The sequence below is a fragment of the Scylla paramamosain genome, unplaced genomic scaffold (assembly GCF_035594125.1).
Source record: "Scylla paramamosain isolate STU-SP2022 unplaced genomic scaffold, ASM3559412v1 Contig24, whole genome shotgun sequence".
NCBI lineage: Eukaryota > Metazoa > Arthropoda > Malacostraca > Decapoda > Portunidae > Scylla > Scylla paramamosain.
The window spans coordinates 129,927-150,510 of record NW_026973689.1 but is presented as its reverse complement, the minus strand read 5'-3'; the positions used below and the strand labels follow the sequence as shown (position 1 = coordinate 150,510).

The following is a 20,584-nucleotide window of genomic DNA, read 5'->3' as shown; positions in this document are numbered from 1 at the left end:
TATACTACTTACTATATTTACTAACTAATAATAATAATAATAATAATAATGTTTCGTTCTTATTGGTTTATTCTACAACTTCATCACATATGAACCAATCATAGGTCGCGAAGGAATGAAATGTTCCAAATAGGGTCGCTCATGAAAAAAAAAAAAGTTTGAGAACCATTGCTTTAGATGATAGCAATAAAGATAAAGGTTATGTGTATAGTGGAGAGGGCGATGCTGAAAGCGAGGAAGTAAGTGATGAAGAGTTAGTGTTTGCTGGGAAAAGTAAAGCTCGCGTCTCCTCTACATTCATGCAGGCGTGACCTTTACTAGCCATGATTACTTATTACGTAATGACTGAGAGCGTAACCAGGACCCTGACCTTCAAGAGTGATATGCCAGACACTCCCACAGGAATAGTTATTGCCCACACAGAGCAAGCAAGTGCAGCAAAAACAAGATATTTGAAAAACCTCATGTGACGTGAGAAACCTGTGGGCGTACCCAACAGGAGCACGTCATGTGACGTGAATAACACCTTACTACGAGTTAAAGGCAGTTCAGTATTTCCTCACACTCATCCATATACAGGATAGACAGCCGAACTTTGCATTACAATAGGTACGACTAATGAAGAACAACAGCAAAGTTACCAGATGTAGTGACAGAAGTGACAGAAAAAGCACAGTAGGGCACACAAGCTTACCTGAGAAAGTGCAACATAAGCCTGCAGAGATAAAACAAGTTATAGAAAACGGAACACATTAGCGGAAACAGAAACAGAGACTAAAGAATTTATTACCGGTTACACTACAGCTACAACAACAACAACAACAACTACTACTACTACTACTACTACTGCTGCTGCTGCTGCTGCTGCTACTACTACTACTACTACTACTACTACTACTACTACTACTGCTGCTGCTGTTGCTGCTGCTGCTGCTGCTTCTGCTGGCCGCCTGACACAAGGCCTGCCAGCGTTATCTAAAGCATGATAGCTGTTATCAGGCTGTGGGAGGACGCCCTTATCAGCTGTCCTTGCAACCTTCAGTAGAAGTGAGTGAAGAGGTTACTCGGAAAATGTGGTCATAGCCTTGGCTTCACTGTAAATAAACAAAAGGATAACACGACACTTGCAGGAGGAAGAAGAGGAAGTGGAAAACGAGGAAGACAAGCAGACTGAAATGAACGAAAAAAAAAGAGGAGGTGGTGGTGGTTGACCTCCGTGATCCTGAGCGGCGACTGGCCAGCGCCTCCCGCCACCACTCAGCGACTGGGCCCTGGCTGGTCTTGGCCAGGGTCTTTAAGGGAGGGCAATTCAGGAGATGACATAGCAGTCTTTAACAGGCTGAACAATTTTCTACCCTCAGCCTTCCCCTCAGTCACGGTGCGGGCGCCCCTCAGGCCTCATGTAGGTAAATATTTCCCTGTCACACTTATGCTCAGAGACAACATTTTGCCGTCGGTAAATCATGTATTTCCTACAGAGCATCTAAAAACACTAGGGAAATTTTATTCAGGTTAGACTCACCAAGTGTCATTTCCTTGCTTGGTGCATCCCAGACCTAGATATCTGGTGACGAGGCGAGAGTGAGGCGAGAGTCGTCACTGAGGCAAGAGCGAGCGACACGTCCAGAGTGCTGCAGGAAGCGTTCATCATCGTGGCTGTCGTTCAAAAAGTCTTCTAGGGACTCATTGCTCATATTTACTGTTTTAACCCAGGAAACAAGACAAAATGAAACACGTAAGGTGAAAGAAGAATGAAACAAGAATGAAGAAATGAAGAAGGAAATAAAAAGTAGAAAGAATAAATGAGGGAAGAAGATGATAAACACGACAACAGGTAGCAAGAAGAGACGAGACGTGGCCACTGAGGAGAACAACAAAATGCGGTGAGTCATCACAACACTAACAAAGCTTGAGATTAGCACCAGATTATAAGAAGAGGTACTCAGGTGACCATCACTGAATTAGTATACGAGGGAAGCAGAGGTCACCGGAAGCAGATGACGTGGACAACACGGACAGCCGGCACACCATAGGAACCGCCGCCTCCTTGTTCCTGATTAGAAGATGCGATTACCAAAGCTACTCGAGAATGAACCTTAGTGAAAGTTAAGGGAAAATAAACTGTATGATCGAAGTATGTGTAGATAAAATAGTTACTTGAAAGTGGACCTTGCGGAAAGTATAGGAAAATGAACTGTATGATCAAAGTATGAGGAAATAAATATACTTACTCGAAAATTAACCTTATTGAAAGTTACAGGAAAATGAACTAAATGATCGAAATATTGGAAAATAAATATTATAACAACGGAAGCCTTGTTGGGGCAAAAGGTTGCTATAACATCACGTGTATATTACAAGGTGTAGGAGACGGGAATAGACAGAAGCAGACAGAGAGACAAGCTAGACAGAGCTGTCAGACCAGAGAGGGTCAGGATGGGCATAAGGTGCCAGACAGTTGCAATGCAGTCACAGTAAAATGTTGGTGTTATATATTGACAGAGAGGGATTGGGTAGGTGTGGGATGTGTTCCTCATTGAATATTAGCTGCCAGGTTTGTGTAGGATGTGATTTATCAGTGAGTATTAAATATGTGAAATGATTTGAATCGGAAGTGTAATGTGAAGTGTTCCAGATATTTAATGGTATTTATCTGAAGAGAGATGAAACTATTTTCGTAGATTTTCGTTGTTGTCGGAAGTCGTATATGATCGTCTGAGTGTAAATACGAGTATATGTAAATGACACAAATTAGGTAAAAATTATAGAAACTTAAAGCGTTCCCTTGAACCCACAAAAGCCAGTCTTATAGATTAGGGACGCACCAACACCGTGCAACATAGAAGCACGACATTACAGCGTGGCGGCGCCAGTGACAGTGATATGTGTTGCATCACTCACAACAGACAGGACAGTATCTCATCAATAAGAGGACCACACCTCGGTGAGGAGCATTTGTCCCATCACAGATCTGAGAGGTAATTGCTATTCAAATGTTAAGGAAAGAATACTTCTATAAAGCGGAATAAAAGTAATGTTCGTGTTGTTCACGTTGATGGTCGGTCAGTTCAGCAGTGACATGAAAGTCAGCTGCCAGACAAGGCGGGAGTTGCTTCGGGTATCAGTGTGGCAGCTTTTCCCCGACATGAGAGGCGATGGAAGTTACCAGATACTGCGATTCTTCCAGTGGCCACCTCCCCAACTCTCCGCCGCCACAGGTGTGATACGAGTAGTAATCTTATCACTCTTGTCTTAACTCACCTGTGGACTGTTGGCGGTGGCGTGAGCACGTAGTACCTCTGGCGACATCATCTGGCGGCGCTGGTGACGCGGAGAAACATTGGTGTTGAAGTTGCTCCTCATCCGCCCATGCTGCCCCTCTCACCGCATCATAATTTCTCAATATTAATTCCTTTAGTTCTTCATTAATGCTTCCCTCCCCGTGAGTGAGCCACATGAAGCGCACGTCGGCATCACCACCCTTTGCTTGACACGCTCGCACAACAACAAGGTGCCTGCAAGCGTGTGTGCCTTACAGCGACCTGTTGTCCCCACACGGCTTCCATTGCAATAAGGTTTATTTTTTTTTTATTTTTTTTTTTTTTTATGTAGGAAGGATACTGGCCAAGGGCAACAAAAATCTAATAAAAAAAAATGCCCACTGAAATGCCAGTCCCTTAAAAGGGTCAAAGCAGTGGTCAAAAATTGGTGGATAAGTGTCTTGAAACCTCCCTCTTGAAGGAATTCAAGTCATAGGAAGGTGGAAATACAGAAGCAGGCAAGGAGTTCCAGAGTTTACCAGAGAAAGGGATGAATGATTGAGAATACTGGTTAACTCTTGCGTTAGAGAGGTGGACAGAATAGGAGTGAGAGAAAGAAGAAAGTCTTGTGCAGCGAGGCCGCGGAAGGAGGGGAGGCATGCAGTTAGCAAGATCAGAAGAGCAGTTAGCATGAAAATAGCGGTAGAAGACAGCTAGAGATGCAACATTGCGGCGGTGAGAGAGAGGCTGAAGACAGTCAGTTAGAGGAGAGGAGTTGATGAGACGAAAAGCTTTTGATTCCACCCTGTCTAGAACAGCAGTATGAGTGGAATCCCCCCAGACATGTGAAGCATACTCCATACATGGACGGATAAGGCCCTTGTACAGAGTTAGCAGCTGGGGGGGTGAGAAAAACTGGCGGAGACGTCTCAGAACACCTAACTTCATAGAAACTGTTTTAGCTAGAGATGAGATGTGAAGTTTCCAGTTCAGATTATAAGTAAAGGACAGACCGAGGATGTTCAGTGTAGAAGAGGGGGACAGTTGAGTGTCATTGAAGAAGAGGGGATAGTTGTCTGGAAGATTGTGTCGAGTTGATAGATGGAGGAATTGAGTTTTTGAGGCATTGAACAATACCAAGTTTGCTCTGCCCCAATCAGAAATTTTAGAAAGATCAGAAGTCAGGCGTTCTGTGGCTTCCCTGCGTGATATGTTTACCTCCTGAAGGGTTGGACGTCTATGAAAAGACGTGGAAAAGTGCAGGGTGGTATCATCAGCATAAGAGTGGATAGGACAAGAAGTTTGGTTTAGAAGATCATTAATGAATAATAAGAAGAGAGTGGGTGACAGGACAGAACCCTGAGGAACACCACTGTTAATAGATTTAGGAGAAGAACAGTGACCGTCTACCACAGCAGCAATAGAACGGTCAGAAAGGAAACTTGAGATGAAGTTACAGAGAGAAGGATAGAAACCGTAGGAGGGTAGTTTGGAAATCAAAGCTTTGTGCCAGACTCTATCAAAGGCTTTTGATATGTCCAAGGCAACAGCAAAAGTTTCACCAAAGTCTCTAAAAGAGGATGACCAAGACTCTGTAAGGAAAGCCAGAAGATCACCAGTAGAGCGGCCTTGACGGAACCCATACTGGCGATCAGATAGAAGGTTGTGAAGTGATAGATGTTTAAGAATCTTCCCGTTGAGGATAGATTCAAAAACTTTAGATAAGCAGGAAATTAAAGCAATAGGACGGTAGTTTGAGGGATTAGAGCGGTCACCCTTTTTAGGAACAGGTTGAATGTAGGCAAACTTCCAGCAAGAAGGAAAGGTAGATGTTGACAGACAGAGCTGAAAGAGTTTGACTAGGCAAGGTGCAAGCACGGAGGCACAGTTTCGGAGAACAATAGGAGGGACCCCATCAGGTCCATAAGCCTTCCGAGGGTTTAGGCCAGCGAGGGCATGGAAAACATCATTACGAAGAATTTTAATACGTGGCATGAAGTAGTCAGAGGGTGGAGGAGAGGGAGGAACAAGCCCAGAATCGTCCAAGGTAGAATTTTTAGCAAAGGTTTGAGCAAAGAGTTCAGCTTTAGAAATAGATGTGATAGCAGTGGTGCCATCTGGTTGAAGTAGAGGAGGGAAAGAAGAAGAAGCAAAGTTATTGGAGACATTTTTGGCTAGATGCCAGAAATCACGAGGGGAGTTAGATCTTGAAAGGTTTTGACATTTTCTGTTAATGAAGGAGTTTTTGGCTAGTTGGAGAACAGACTTGGCATGGTTCCGGGCAGAAATATAAAGTGCATGAGATTCTGGTGAAGGAAGGCTTAAGTACCTTTTGTGGGCCACCTCTCTATCATGTATAGCACGAGAACAAGCTGTGTTAAACCAAGGTTTAGAAGGTTTAGGACGAGAAAAAGAGTGAGGAATGTACGCCTCCATGCCAGACACTATCACCTCTGTTATGCGCTCAGCACACAAAGACGGGTCTCTGACACGGAAGCAGTAGTCATTCCAAGGAAAATCAGCAAAATACCGCCTCAGGTCCCCCCAACTAGCAGAGGCAAAACGCCAGAGGCACCTTCGCTTAGGGGGATCTTGAGGAGGGATTGGAGTGATAGGACAAGATAAAGATATGAGATTGTGATCGGAGGAGCCCAACGGAGAAGAAAGGGTGACAGCATAAGCAGAAGGATTAGAGGTCAGGAAAAGGTCAAGAATGTTGGGCGTATCTCCAAGACGGTCAGGAATGCGAGTAGGGTGTTGCACCAATTGCTCTAGGTCATGGAGGATAGCAAAGTTGTAGGCTAGTTCACCAGGATGGTCAGTGAAGGGAGAGGAAAGCCAAAGCTGGTGGTGAACATTGAAGTCTCCAAGAATGGAGATCTCTGCAAAAGGGAAGAGAGTCAGAATGTGCTCCACTTTGGAAGTTAAGTAGTCAAAGAATTTCTTATAGTCAGAGGAGTTAGGTGAGAGGTATACAGCACAGATAAATTTAGTATGAGAATGACTCTGTAGTCGTAGCCAGATGGTGGAAAACTCGGAAGATTCAAGAGCGTGGGCACGAGAGCAAGTTAAGTCATTGCGCACATAAACGCAGCATCCAGCTTTGGATCGAAAATGAGGATAGAGAAAGTAGGAGGGAACAGAAAAGGGGCTACTGTCAGTTGCCTCAGACACCTGAGTTTCAGTGAGGAAAAGAAGATGAGGTTTAGAAGAGGAGAGGTGGTGTTCTACAGATTGAAAATTAGATCTTAGACCGCGAATGTTGCAGAAGTTAATGAAGAAAAAGTTGAGGGGGGTGTCAAGGCACTTAGGGTCGTCGACGGAAAGGCAGTCCGACCTGGGGACATTTATGGTCCCCTCCCCAGATGGGGACTCCGAGGCTGGTGTAGGAGTCGCCATGATTTTAAAATTTTTTGAGTGAAGGGTGTGTGTGTTATTAGGTGCTTGTAGTTTTGTGTGGAGGAAGAGAGTTGTCTTTAGAGGGCAGGCTGTGACTACCCCCTTGTGTTGTGAGACACAAAGGGAAACGTTCAGTGAGGTCACAGCTGGGTTTAATGATAAGTTCACAGCACCCCCTGAACAGTGCTTTAGACCTCACTGGGAGTAATTATCGTTTCGGCAGGTGTCTACTGCCTATTACTTTGGTTCATTTTACTATAACTTTAAGTGAGCTTATTTCTTGACTAACTGGTGAATTGCATCTCCATCCAATCAGGAGCAAGAAGGCGGAGTGTGACGCGCGTTGTGGCACCAACACAGAGGCAGGCAGCCTGAAGCAAGGGCAGCAACATAGAGGCAGGCAGCCTGAAGGAAGGCCAGCAACACAGAGGCAGGCAGCCTGAAGGGGGGCCAGCAACACAGAGGCAGGCAGCCTGAAGCAAGGGCAGCAACATAGAGGCAGGCAGCCTGAAGGAAGGCCAGCAACACAGAGGCAGGCAGCCTGAAGGGGGGGCCAGCAACACAGAGCCAGACAGCCTGAAGCAAGGCCAGCAACACAGAGGCAGGCAGCCTGAAGGTAGGCCAGCAACACAGAGGCAGGCAGCCTGAAGGGGGGCCAGCAACACAGAGCCAGACAGCCTGAAGCAAGGCCAGCAACACAGAGCCAGACAGCCTGAAGCAAGGCCAGCAACACAGAGCCAGACAGCCTGAAGCAAGGCCAGCAACACAGAGGCAGGCAGCCTGAAGGGGGGCCAGCAACACAGAGCCAGACAGCCTGAAGCAAGGCCAGCAACACAGAGCCAGACAGCCTGAAGCAAGGCCAGCAACACAGAGGCAGGCAGCTTGAGCCATGGTGAGTGTTGTCCTCAGCAGTACTGGAATTATATATATATATATATATATATATATATATATATATATATATATATATATATATATATATATATATATATATATATATATATATATATATATATATATATATATATATATATTAAATGAGTGGTTGTGAATGAGGGGGAAAACATGAAGGTGAGGGGTTAATGGTGGAGGAAAGATTGATAGCAGCAGCAGCAGCAGCAGCAGCAGCAGCATGAGGTGTTTGGTGTGGGGAGCGTGCCGGGCTTTGTGCAGTGTGTCCCTCACGCCGCCTCTTTGTTGCAGGACGACAACGTGGAGGACTGTCCAGTGTGCTTCACCACCTTTGACGACACCCTCAGGCGGCCACACAACCTGCCCTGTGGCCATACAGTGTGCTCGCCGTGCATTGACGTACTGAAGCAGCAGGGTGCCGTCACGTGCCCCACCTGCCGGGCGAGTCACGCCGTGCCCGAGGCGGGCCAGTTCCCCATCGCCTATGCTGTTGAGGGACTGGTGAGGAGGCTGAGGGGTGCAGGACTGGCCTCTCTGCCTGCCAAGCCAGGGAAGCAGACAGCCCCACCAGTGACACGGCCTGCACCAAAGGCGACAACGGGACTCAGCAAGAAGGCACAGTCCCTGCTGCAGGAGCAAGAGGCGAAGGTCCTGGCTGCCATCCGCTCCTGCCAGGAGGAGCAGAGCCAGCTGGCTGAGTACCTGACAACCCTCGGTGGCTGGAGCAGTCGCCAGCAGCGGCTGCAAGACGAGCTGCAGACGCAAGAGTGCCCGGGAGGCGATGCGCTGCGAGGAGTCCCGGGTAGAGGGCAGGCAGGAGGAGGTGCGGCAGAAGGAGCAGCAGCTGCACGCCGCGCTACAGTCGCTGCGCACGGCCGCAACACGGCAGGAAGCTTACGAGGTCATTGAGGACACAGACCTTCTGGTGGAGAAGGACAGTCAGAGAACAGGGGAGTGCCTGGGAGTGTTTCCCGACGTTCACGCTGTCACCATCGTCACCAAGGTGGGTGTGGCCTCACACTTGTTGTGCTTGCAGGTCACTCTTCTGGCCACGGTCAGTGAGTGATTGAGTGAGTGAGTTTACTGAGCACACCTCAAGCTGTGCATACAACATTCATATACAATACAATGTTTGTAGTCCCAAACATGTGCTTTACTTCACAACAATGTTAAAACATTAAACTCCAAGTAGCGCGTCAACACTTCATCAGTCACTTGTTGAGTTACACAGTGGTACACAGTATTAAACTAATTACAAACACTTACCTCAAACCACCATTATCAACACTCCTGCCTAACTTATTTACCACAGACCAGGCCTTCACCACACGTCCCTCCGTTTGCACGGTGCCACACACACACACACACACACACACACACACACACACACACACACAGCCTCATTGCCGTGCTGTGTTTCAGGTGGCAGAGGCATCGCGCGCAGCCCTGCAGGCTGCCACTACTGCCGCTGCTGCCACACAGGCAGCCCTGGAGGCAGCGGGCACTGCTGCTGCAGCCTCGGGGGACTCCAGCCTCCCAGCAGCCTGGCCCGAGGCCTCCTCCATCGCGGATAGGCTGCAGGCCCTGCTGGCGCCGCCCCTGACGGTGAGTGTGTCAGATCACGAGTGTCACTGCTGCCTGTCAGTGCTGCTCTTGGTGCGCGGCTCACGGCTCTTTCTCTCTCTTTGTTGCTCTCTCTTTCCGCAGCCTTTCTCTCTCTCTCTCTCTCTCTCTCTCTCTCTCTCTCTCTCTCTCTCTCTCTCTCTCTCTCTCTCTCTCTCCTGCCAGTGTGGGGTGGTGTGCTAAGGTGGGTTTGCAGGGGCTGTTTTTCCAGCCGGCTGGTCAGTCGAAAGCCTTCACATTTTTTTTTTTTTTTATGTAGGAAGGACACTGGCCAAGGGCAACAAAAATCTAAAAAAAAAAAATGCCCACTGAAATGCCAGTCCCGTAAAAGGGTCAGAGCAGTGGTCAAAAATTGATGGATAAGTAAGTGTCTTGAAACCTCCCTCTTGAAGGAATTCAAGTCATAGGAGGTGAAAATACAGAAGTAGGCAGGGAGTTCCAGAGTTTACCAGAGAAAGGGATGAATGATTGAGAATACTGGTTAACTCTTGCGTTAGAGAGGTGGACAGAATAGGGGTGAGAGAAAGAAGAAAGTCTTGTGCAGCGAGGCCGCGGAAGGAGGGGAGGCATGCAGTTAGCAAGATCAGAAGAGCAGTTAGCATGAAAATAGCGGTAGAAGACAGCTAGATATGCAACATTGTGGTGGTGAGAGAGAGGCTGAAGACAGTCAGTTAGAGGAGAGGAGTTGATGAGACGAAAGGCTTTTGATTCCACCCTGTCTAGAAGAGCAGTATGAGTGGAACCCCCCCAGACATGTGAAGCATACTACATAAGTGGACGGATAAGGCCCTTGTACAGAGTTAGCAGCTGAGGGGGTGAGAAAAACTGGCGGAGACGTCTCAGAACACCTAACTTCATAGAAGCTGTTTTAGCTAGAGATGAGATGTGAAGTTTCCAGTTCAGATTATAAGTAAAGGACAGACCGAGGATGTTCAGTGTAGAAGAGGGGGACAGTTGAGTGTCATTGAAGAGGAGATAGTTGTCTGGAAGGTTGTGTCGAGTTGATAGATGGAGGAATTGAGTTTTTGAGGCATTGAACAATACCAAGTTTGCTCTGCCCCAATCAGAAATTTTAGAAAGATCAGAAGTCAGGCGTTCTGTGGCTTCCCTGCGTGACATGTTTACCTCCTGAAGGATTGGACGTCTATGAAAAGATGTGGAAAAGTGCAGGGTGGTATCATCAGCGTAGGAGTGGATAGGACAAGAAGTTTGGTTTAGAAGATCATTAATGAATAATAAGAAGAGAGTGGGTGACAGGACAGAACCCTGAGGAACACCACTGTTAATAGATTTAGGTGAAGAACAGTGACGGTCTACCACAGCAGCAACAGAACGGTCAGAAAGGAAACTTGAGATGAAGTTACAGAGAGAAGGATAGAAACCGTAGGAGGGTAGTTTGGAAATGCAAGCTTTGTGCCAGACTCTATCAAAAGCTTTTGATATGTCCAAGGCAACAGCAAACGTTTCACCAAAATCTCTAAAAGAGGATGACCAAGACTCAGTAAGGAAAGCCAGAAGATCACCAGTAGAGCGGCCTTGACGGAACCCATACTGGCGATCAGATAGAAGGTTGTGAAGTGATAGATGTTTAAGAATCTTCCTGTTGAGGATAGATTCAAAAACTTTAGATAGGCAGGAAATTAAAGCAATAAGACGGTAGTTTGAGGGATTAGAACGGTCACCCTTTTTAGGAACAGGTTGAATGTAGGCAAACTTCCAAGGAAAGGTAGATGTTGACAGACAAAGCTGAAAGAGTTTGACGAGGCAAGGTGCAAACACGGAGGCACAATTTCGGAGAACAATAGGAGGGACCCCATCTGGTCCATAAGCCGTCCGAGGGTTTAGGCCAGCGAGGGCATGGAAAACATCATTGTGAAGAATTTTAATAGGTGGCATGAAATAGTCAGAGGGTGGAGGAGAGGGAGGAACAAGCCCAGAATCGTCCAAGGTAGAGTTTTTAGCAAAGGTTTGACCAAAGAGTTCAGCTTTAAAAATAATGTGATAGCAGTGGTGCCATCTGGTTGAAATAGAGGAAGGAAAGAAGAAGAAGCAAAGTTATTGGAGATATTTTTGGCTAGATGCCAGAAATCACGAGGGGAGTTAGATCTTGAAAGGTTTTGACATTTTCTGTTAATGAAGGAGTTTTTGGCTAGTTGGAGAACAGACTTGGCATGGTTCCGGGCAGAAATATAAAGTGCATGAGATTCTGGTGATGATGGAGAGCAGCCGCTGGTCCCGCTGGTCCGCTGCATCACGACGCAAACAATCAAGATGGAGTCGTCCTCCGACGAGCTGGTTGCTATGGCTGTAGTTTTGCTGTGCTTGAAGAGAAAGCAAAGGAAGAAATGAGTGTGGACTTATTACTGGTGTATCTAGCCTGGCAGGCTAGATACACCAGTAATGTGCTGTGGTGCTGTGGTACACACGTGCTGGGGCGCTGGCTGCCTCAGTGCCTGGTGTATATAGCCTGGCAGGCTGTGGTGCTGTGGTGCTGTGGTCCTGTGGTACACACGTGCTGGGGCGCTGGCTGCCTCACTGCCTGGTGTATATAGCCTGGCAGGCTGTGGTGCTGTGGTGCTGTGGTGCTGTGGTACACACGTGCTGGGGCGCTGGCTGCCTCAGTGCCTGGTGTATATAGCCTGGCAGGCTGTGGTGCTGTGGTGCTGTGGTACACACGTGCTGGAGCGCTGGCTGCCTCAGTGCCTGGTGTATATAGCCTGGCAGGCTGTGGTGCTGTGGTGCTGTGGTACACACGTGCTGGGGCGCTGGCTGCCTCAGTGCCTGGTGTATATAGCCTGGCAGGCTGTGGTGCTGTGGTGCTGTGGTACACACGTGCTGGGGCGCTGGCTGCCTCAGTGCCTGGTGTATATAGCCTGGCAGGCTGTGGTGCTGTGGTGCTGTGGTACACACGTGCTGGAGCGCTGGCTGCCTCAGTGCCTGGTGTATATAGCCTGGCAGGCTGTGGTGCTGTGGTGCTGTGGTACACACGTGCTGGGGCGCTGGCTGCCTCAGTGCCTGGTGTATATAGCCTGGCAGGCTGTGGTGCTGTGATGCTGTGGTACACACGTGCTGGAGCGCTGGCTGCCTCAGTGCCTGGTGTATATAGCCTGGCAGGCTGTGGTGCTGTGGTGCTGTGGTACACACGTGCTGGGGCGCTGGCTGCCTCAGTGCCTGGTGTATATAGCCTGGCAGGCTGTGGTGCTGTGGTGCTGTGGTACACACGTGCTGGGGCGCTGGCTGCCTCAGTGCCTGGTGTATATAGCCTGGCAGGCTGTGGTGCTGTGGTGCTGTGGTACACACGTGCTGGGGCGCTGGCTGCCTCAGTGCCTGGTGTATATAGCCTGGCAGGCTGTGGTGCTGTGGTGCTGTGGTACACACGTGCTGGGGCGCTGGCTGCCTCAGTGCCTGGTGTATATAGCCTGGCAGGCTGTGGTGCTGTGGTGCTGTGGTACACACGTGCTGGGGCGCTGGCTGCCTCACTGAACACATAAACAAACATGATGTTCTTCGTCTGTTTTCCACAATTTTTGTAAATGAATGTAAATATTTAATCCATTTATTGTACATATTGGCAGACAGTCAGTGATTATTACTAAAACACTTGCCATCAACATTCCACTATTTTCAATTTTATATTGATAATTGTTCTTATTTGACCCGGGAAAATGGCGTCAAGGCGGCCCATCACACCCACAGACCGGCTTCCCGGCTGCTCCGGCAATTCAGCAAATCCCGGCTGCTTTTCTCTTCTGGCTGCATGATCCCGGCTAAAAGCAGCCGTGAATTACCCCGTGTAAGTCTCCCTTTACACTGAGCAGGCTGCTGAATGCCTAAAGGTCTGCTGCTGCTGCTGCTGCTGCCTTTTGAAATGTACTGCTTGTATCCCTTCCCCAAACTGCCAGCCTGACTTGCTGCCTCCTCCTCCCTGCAGGCCGAGGACCTGCACAGCCTAACACAGCGTGTCAGGGGCCTGGTGGAGGCTGGCCTTCTCTTCGCCGTCCACGCCGTGGAGGGACAGACTCGGCAAGCAAGGATCAGCCTTGAAGACGGCAGCCTTTACCTCCACTCCCTGCAGGCCCAGGCCCTGCCGAACTTCACCGCCACCCTGCAGGTTTGTCAGGGCGTCGCGCCCCGCCCTGGTGCCACCACCGCGTGGCTGGAGGGAAGGGGACTGCCCGTCACAACACTCACGCACCCGTTCTCACCCTTACCCTCCCTCACCTGGTCCACCACACCCTGTCCCTCCGCCAGCCACTGCCCCTCCCTCCCTCCCTCACTCCCTGCACGCCCACACCCTCCCCACACTCCTCGCCCTGCCCCTCCGCCAGGCACTGCCCCTCCCTCCCACACTCCCCGCCCTACCCCTCCGCCAGGCAGTGTCCCTCCCTCCTCCCTGGCGGTGGGGGCTGTCACAGCAGCACCGTGAGGGCTGCACCGCTGCCCTCCCTCCCCCTCACTGGTGCCCCTGGCGGTGTGGCAGGCGGGTCTTGTCCTCCTCCTCACAGTGCTAGTACTCATCACGAGGGAATCATCATCTCAAACACCACCAATAATCAGAGTAATGAGCGTCATCACAGAAAAAAGGTCATTGTTGTCATATTTGTTAGTATTATTATTATTACTATTATTATTGTTACTGTCAACAGTGATATGGAGATGGTGATAATGATGGTGACCACGACAGCCATGGTGACAATGACACTAATAGTTATGACAGTAATAAGAACACTATCAATACTCATAAACATTTAAAAAAATTAAAAAAATAAGAATACTTCTGCTGCTGCTACTGATGATGATGATGGTGATGATGAAAATTGTAAAACCTATAACTGTAATAATGATAACACTACTAATAATAACAAAAATAATGATAGTAGTAATAATAATAATAATAGTAATAATAATAACAATAATAATAATACTTCTACTACTACTATCAACAACAACAACAACAACAACAACAACAATAACGTGTTCCAGATGGGGAAGGTGGTGCCGGCCGTCCCCCCCTGCGAGGTGTTCCTGGACCTGGCGTGGCCCGGCAGCGCAGCGCGGCGGGTGGTGGTGAGTCTACCCAAGGACATCCCCATGGGCCGGCAGTTCATGCTGCTGTGCTCGGGCCAGCGGGGCGCCTGCTACGCCAACACCAGGCTGTTTAAGGTGATGAGTGAGGGACAGCCGGAGGAGTGTGTGGTGGGAGGAGACTACCAGACAGGTGATGGGAGGGGAGGAGCCGCCCTGCTGCCTCACCTTGACCAGGGTGAGTACTGGGAGTCAGGCAAGGCGGGTGCTGTGTGTTGCTGGCGGCGTATTAACTTTGCCTGTGGTGCTCAGTTCAGCATCACCACCCGGGACATGCAGCGTGGTGGTTTTTGGGCTGGTGTCTTTGGCCAGGTGGTGCGGGGCCTGGAGGTGGTGCAGGAGGCAGCCCAACACCGCCCCATTACTGAGGTGACTGTGGTGCAGTATGGCGTGGTGCTGTCACAGTAGTGCTGCACCACACCACTACCAATATTATTATTTTTTTTTGTTATTTTTTTAAGAGGAAAGAAGCAAACACACACACACACAAGCCTGGAATATACGCAGCGCGAAGTTGATGAGCTGAAATCTTCTGCCAATCAACATAAGACAGAGAGGAAGGAAGATAAACTACAAATTGGTAAACTAATTCAACAACTGGACTCATCTACTCTTATGATTAAAAACCTAGAAGATAAAGTAGTTTATCAAGAAGACTACAGCAGGCGGAAGAACCTACGAATCAGCGGACTAGAAGAGCAACAAAATGAAACCTGGGAGCAGACCGCAACTGCTGTAACATCTCTCCTAGAGTCAAAGCTTACAAGAGAAGTGGAATTTGACATAAAACAGTATGTGTGTGTGTGTGTGTGTGTGTGTGTCAGGCCCAAAGAAAAAAATCTTTAAACCCGCGTACAGGATGAAAACACTACTTTAGAGAGGTGGGAAAGACTGGTTGAGAACAAAGATGATCTGCAACTCTGGAGGGCTATAAATTGGAAGGGAGAAGTTGGTGGTGAAAATAATTCAAATGTGTGCCCTCTGATGATGATTTTAAAGATTATTTTGAAACTAACTTTAACCCTCCCGACAATGTGAAACTTACTGAATGTGACTTTTCCACCGATGTGTCTATACCCCTGTTAGATGACCCTATTGACCCATTACAAATACAACAACAAGTGAAGCAATTGAAACCAGACAAAGCTTCAGGTCCTGATGGCGTATCACCCGGTATTGTTAAATTATTGCCAGTACAATTGATTATGTATATGTGTGTTTTGTTTAATAATATATTGTACTGTGGTAGTTACCCATTAGCTTGGACAAAGGTAAAGTTAGTTTGAATTTTTAAGAAGGGTGACAGGAGAGATGCGAGAAACTATAGGGGAATAAGTATAATAAACAGTATTGCCAAGGTGTACGACATGGTGTTGTGTGCGAGACTGAGACAGTGGTTTACACCTTTCAGGGAGCAAGCTGGTGCTCAGGAGAAGAGAGGGTGTGTGGAGAACACAGTGGCTCTCAGGTTGTTATGTGACATGGCTAGGAGGAGGAAATTAACTCTATTTGTAACATTCATTGACTTTTCCCAGGCCTATGACAGAGTACCTAGACATAAATTATTTTATATGTTACAAAGATTAGGATGTGACTGAGCTATGTTATGTGCACTTATTACTATGTATACCGTGACAGAAAGCTTGGTGGGAACAGCGGTGGTCTTAATAACTCTAGGTGTGAGGCAAGGATCACCCATCTCATGTTTACTTTTTATCATCTTGGTTAATGACTTTATAAGACTAATTAAAGAAGGGTGTGGACATGATGGATTTTTACAATGGCTACATATACTTGTACTAATGGACGACACGGTGCTATTATCGACAAAGAGGGCAAATATGATGAGAAAGGTGTCTTTGTTATAAGATTATTGTACAGAATATGGCATAAAAGTTAACCAATCCAAGACAAAGTTTTTTTTTGTGATAAGCGGCAGCTCTCATGTCATCACTAATTTATGGTTGTGAATCTTGGATAGGAGCTGATCTGAAAACGATGGTGAAGTTGTACAATTGGTGTCTAAAAAGATTATTAGGAGTGAGAAAACTAACATGTAATGACATTTGCTACGTGGAGTCAGGGTATCCACCTTTCAAGGACTTAATCAGGCACAGACAACACAAATTTTTATATAGTATGTGGCATGAGAGGTCAGGATATGATGATGATCCATTAGCCTTCACACAGTGAACTCTAACACTCCAACCAGCCGGACCGTCAGAGAGATGATCAACACGAATGTACCGGACCTGAGCTTGGTAATGCAGAAATTAAAAGATGACATGGTAAACAGTAACTCCTCAAGACGCACAATATATAAGGATATTAACCCAGATTTATTGGTACACCGTATATATACAGTGAAGCATGCAGTAAATGATATTCATAGAGTATCATTCACACAATTTCGAGTAAGTGGACATAGTTTAGCGTGTGAGACTGGCAGGTGGAATAAAAAAAAACAGAGGTCGACTGGAGGTGAATGAGAGGCTGTGTGTGTGTGTGGAGGGTTACAGAGAGACATGTAGTGCAGGATTGTCAGTTAACACAGCAACTTAGAGATCAATACCAGTTCTCCACTTTAGAACATTTGTTTGGGGATCAGTTTACGCCAGAGATTATGTGTAAGATTGTTCATAACATTCTGACCATATATTAAAGAAGTAATAAATTATACTTGTATTTAATATGTTTCGCACGATTGTGGGATTAGTGAGGATTTGATAATTATAGTAGTGCGTAGATGTCATGAATATGATTGTTTATATATATTCTATAAACAAGGGTCCTAAGAATAGATATTTCTCCTGTGTTTATGTTTAGCTCCTTTATTTTGTAATAATAGACTTCTAGTAACTAACAGATGATGGACTACAAGTAGGAAGTGATAATAATTTAATATTATCTTGTAGATTATGTAATACCATTATGTACAATCCATTGATATTATCTGTTTGCTGTGGTCAATAAAATATCTATCTAATATCAATCTATCTATCTGTGTGTGTGTTTTGGCTTGCCTGCCAGTGTGTGTGTGTGTGTGTGTGTGTGTGTGTGTGTGTGTGTGTGTGTGTGTGTGTGTGTGTGTGTGTGTAAATATTTAAATAGGTACATGGGCACTATTACAATGACATCAGTGTAAGACCAGCAGAGGAGCGCCGCTGTCTTTCCGTAGAGAGCAGTGAACACGTTGCCGCCACGCCGAGTCCCGCCAGTACAAATATAATAAGACTTTGCGGGGTTTTATATCTAATGACGGAGGACACAGCTTTATGAGAAATCATTACTAAAAATATGATTAAATCTTCTATACAATACGATTCCTATTTTATTTTTTGCAAGAGACACGATGTAATACCTCCAGTAACAATGCTGATGCTGTACAGGACACGATGTAATACCTCCAGTAACAATGCTGATGCTGTACAGGACACGATGTAATACCTCCAGTAACAATGCTGATGCTGTACAGGACACGATGTAATACCTCCAGTAACAATGCTGATGCTGTACAGGACACGATGTAATACCTCCAGTAACAATGCTGATGCTGTACAGGACAGAAAAAAACAGAACAATTTCTCACAACTACTCAGGCAGTGAAACAGGAAGCAGTAAAACAAAGAGGGCGCAGACCAATTTTAAGACTAAAAAGAAAACCTTTCCAGTCGAGACACAAACACACCTACACACTTTCATCACAACGCAACACCTTTCAACGAGAAAAAAAAAAAAATAAGTGAAATAAAATACAATACGCGGCGAGGCGAGGCACGAAGGGAAAAACAACACACAAACATGAATTCCATTCACGCAACCAACTTGTACCAGTGACTAACAACAAGTGGCAGTGCCGCAGGCGGCGGCGGCGGCGGCAGCAGCAGCAGCAGCAGCGGCAGCAGCGGCAGCAGCAGCAGCGGCAGCAGCAGCGGCAGCAGCAGTGGCAGCGGCAGTAGCAGCAGCAGTGGCGGCGGCAGCAGCAGCAGCAGCAGCGGCAGAAAACGAGGAAGGATGAACGGAAGGCGCAGAAGACGATGAAAAAAAAAAAAAGAAGGAAAAAGGGAAGGAAGGGCGAAACATTGAGACGAGGAGGAGGAGGAGGAGGAGGAGGGAAACTGTGAAAGGAAGAAAGCAAAGTTAGAGAGAATGTCTAAGTTTATTGCAGAGAGAGAGAGAGAGAGAGAGAGAGAGAGAGAGAGAGAGAGAGAGAGAGAGAGAGAGAGAGAGAGAGAGAGAGAGAGAGAGAGAGAGAGAGCAGTACCACACACAACAATGAACACCACTGATATATATAAAAAAAAAACTAAAGGAAAATAAAATAATACAAAAAGACAGGGCAACAATACGAAATAAGAAAATAAGTCAAAGCTGGAGCACTCGCATTTCTTTTTCTTCCTCATTTATGTGGAGGGGAAGGAAAGAGAGGAGGCACAAAAAGAGAGGAGAAATTGGTGACCATTTTCATTGCAGCAAGTCACCACTTTTTGTAACATCTAGCGTGACAAATCTAAAAGAGGAAAAAAGTAGAAAAGACGGAGAATAAGAAAGTAAGGAAGCGGAAAGCACTTCTGAGAGAAAACTACACTGCCAAATTATCTAACACGATGAGAAAAAGAAAAATGAGATGACCACAGTGAAGAAGGAACGGAAGGGAAGAATAAAAACGAAGAATGGAGGTGATGTGAATGTGAGAATAGCTCAGGGGAAATATTAAAATGGCGACACTCTGGACCAAACCAATCTTGGGGACACCACCAACTTGAGCTACATCGTCAAGGTGTGAGAGGCCTGCACCACTTAATGTTCCCGCCACACGCACGCTTTGCTCTTTGTTTTCACCCACGTGCTACTTTTGCTTCAAGGTCACGTTGAGGGATCGAGTCGGGTCTAAAAATATACAAGGCTTAACTTTCTAAGCTACATGAGTAACCCTAATGTAGCGCACTTGATACTAGGATTGCGAGAAATAATGATGGATAATCTCTGTAAACCAACACATCCTACCAGCAGCAGCAGCAGCTATAATAGTAGTAGTAGTAGTAGTAGTAGTAGCAGTAGCACATGAATCAGTAACTGCAATAAAAATCAACACCACTCAAAAGAAAAAGAAGCAATGTTAAGTGAATGAGTGGCGTGTCCACTTGCTGACTGCATTCTGAGAACTCTTGTACCACGAGAGTAAAAGGAAGCAACACATAGATTGCTTTCCTTTGAGCTCCCACACGACCTTGCTTTCATCCTGCAGTAATTACATTCACAGCATGTCAATATAGCTGTCACTGATTTAAAGACCACGAATACACTTAGAAATGATGAACAAAAAATTTGTTATAATAGTAATAATAATAATAGTAACAACAATAATAATAATAATAATATTGGAAATGATGAACAACAAATTTGTTATAATAATAATAATAGAAGAATGAACAAAAAATTTGTTATAATAGTGAAGAAGAAGAAGAAGAAGAAGAAGAAGAAGAAGAAGAAGAAGAAGAAGAAGAAGAAGAAGAAGAAGAAGAAGAAGAAGAAGAAGAAGAAGAAGAAGAAGAAGAAGAAGAAGAAGAAGAAGAAGAAGAAGAAGAAGAAGAAGAAGAAGAAGAAGAAGAAGAAGAAGAAGAAGAAGAAGAAGAAGAAGAAGAAGAAGAAGAAGAAGAAGAAGAAGAAGAAGAAGAAGAAGAAGAAGAAGAAGAAGAAGAAGAAGAAGAAGAAGAAGAAGAAGAAGAAGAAGAAGAAGAAGAAGAAGAAGAAGAAGAAGAAGAAGAAGAAGAAGAAGAAGAAGAAGAAGAAGAAGAAGAAGAAGAAGAAGAAGAAGAAGAAGAAGAAGAAGAAGAAGAAGAAGAAGAAGAAGAAGAAGAAGAAGAAGAAGAAGAAGAAGAAGAAGAAGAAGAAGAAGAAGAAGAAGAAGAAGAAGAAGAAGAAGAAGAAGAAGAAGAAGAAGAAGAAGAAGAAGAAGAAGAAGTAAACAAACCACACACACACACACACACACACACACACACACACACACACACACACAGAATGACCTGACGGCTACGCATTGCGGCAGATAGGTCACCTAAGGAGGGCAGAAAAGGGTGGAAGAGGTCAGGTCACGCCTTCACACATTTAGGTCAGAATCGGATGCCATCGCCTTGCAGACAGACTTAGATAGAATGAATGTATGGACGGATAGATGGCAAATGCAATTCAATATAAATAAATGCAAAGTGCTTAGCGTAGGTAGAGGAAACCCACACAATAGGTACACATTAGACAACCAAACTCTGGTAGGTACAGGGTACGAGAAGGATTTAGGAGTT

The 20,584-nt window shown here is 46.2% G+C and overlaps 1 protein-coding gene across 3 annotated transcripts; it reads left to right on the top strand.

Annotated features, from left to right (window-relative positions):
- The first annotated feature begins 3,262 nt into the window (after positions 1 to 3,262).
- LOC135097530 (uncharacterized) lies at positions 3,263 to 17,268 on the top strand. Of its 3 annotated transcripts, none has more exons than XM_063999461.1 (7): positions 3,263 to 3,511; positions 6,976 to 7,551; positions 7,863 to 8,574; positions 8,994 to 9,176; positions 12,871 to 12,987; positions 13,126 to 13,305; positions 14,178 to 17,268. In XM_063999461.1, the coding sequence occupies exons 3-7, from the start codon at positions 8,353 to 8,355 to the stop codon at positions 14,685 to 14,687; spliced, it is 1,212 nt and encodes a 403-aa protein (XP_063855531.1). In that variant the 5' UTR covers positions 3,263 to 3,511; positions 6,976 to 7,551; positions 7,863 to 8,352; the 3' UTR covers positions 14,688 to 17,268. The 3 variants fall into 3 exon arrangements, with proteins under 3 accessions (XP_063855531.1, XP_063855532.1, XP_063855533.1); XM_063999462.1 differs by having other exon boundaries at positions 3,263 to 3,575; XM_063999463.1 differs by lacking the exon at positions 12,871 to 12,987 and having other exon boundaries at positions 14,178 to 17,266.
- Positions 17,269 to 20,584: the final 3,316 nt, after the last annotated feature.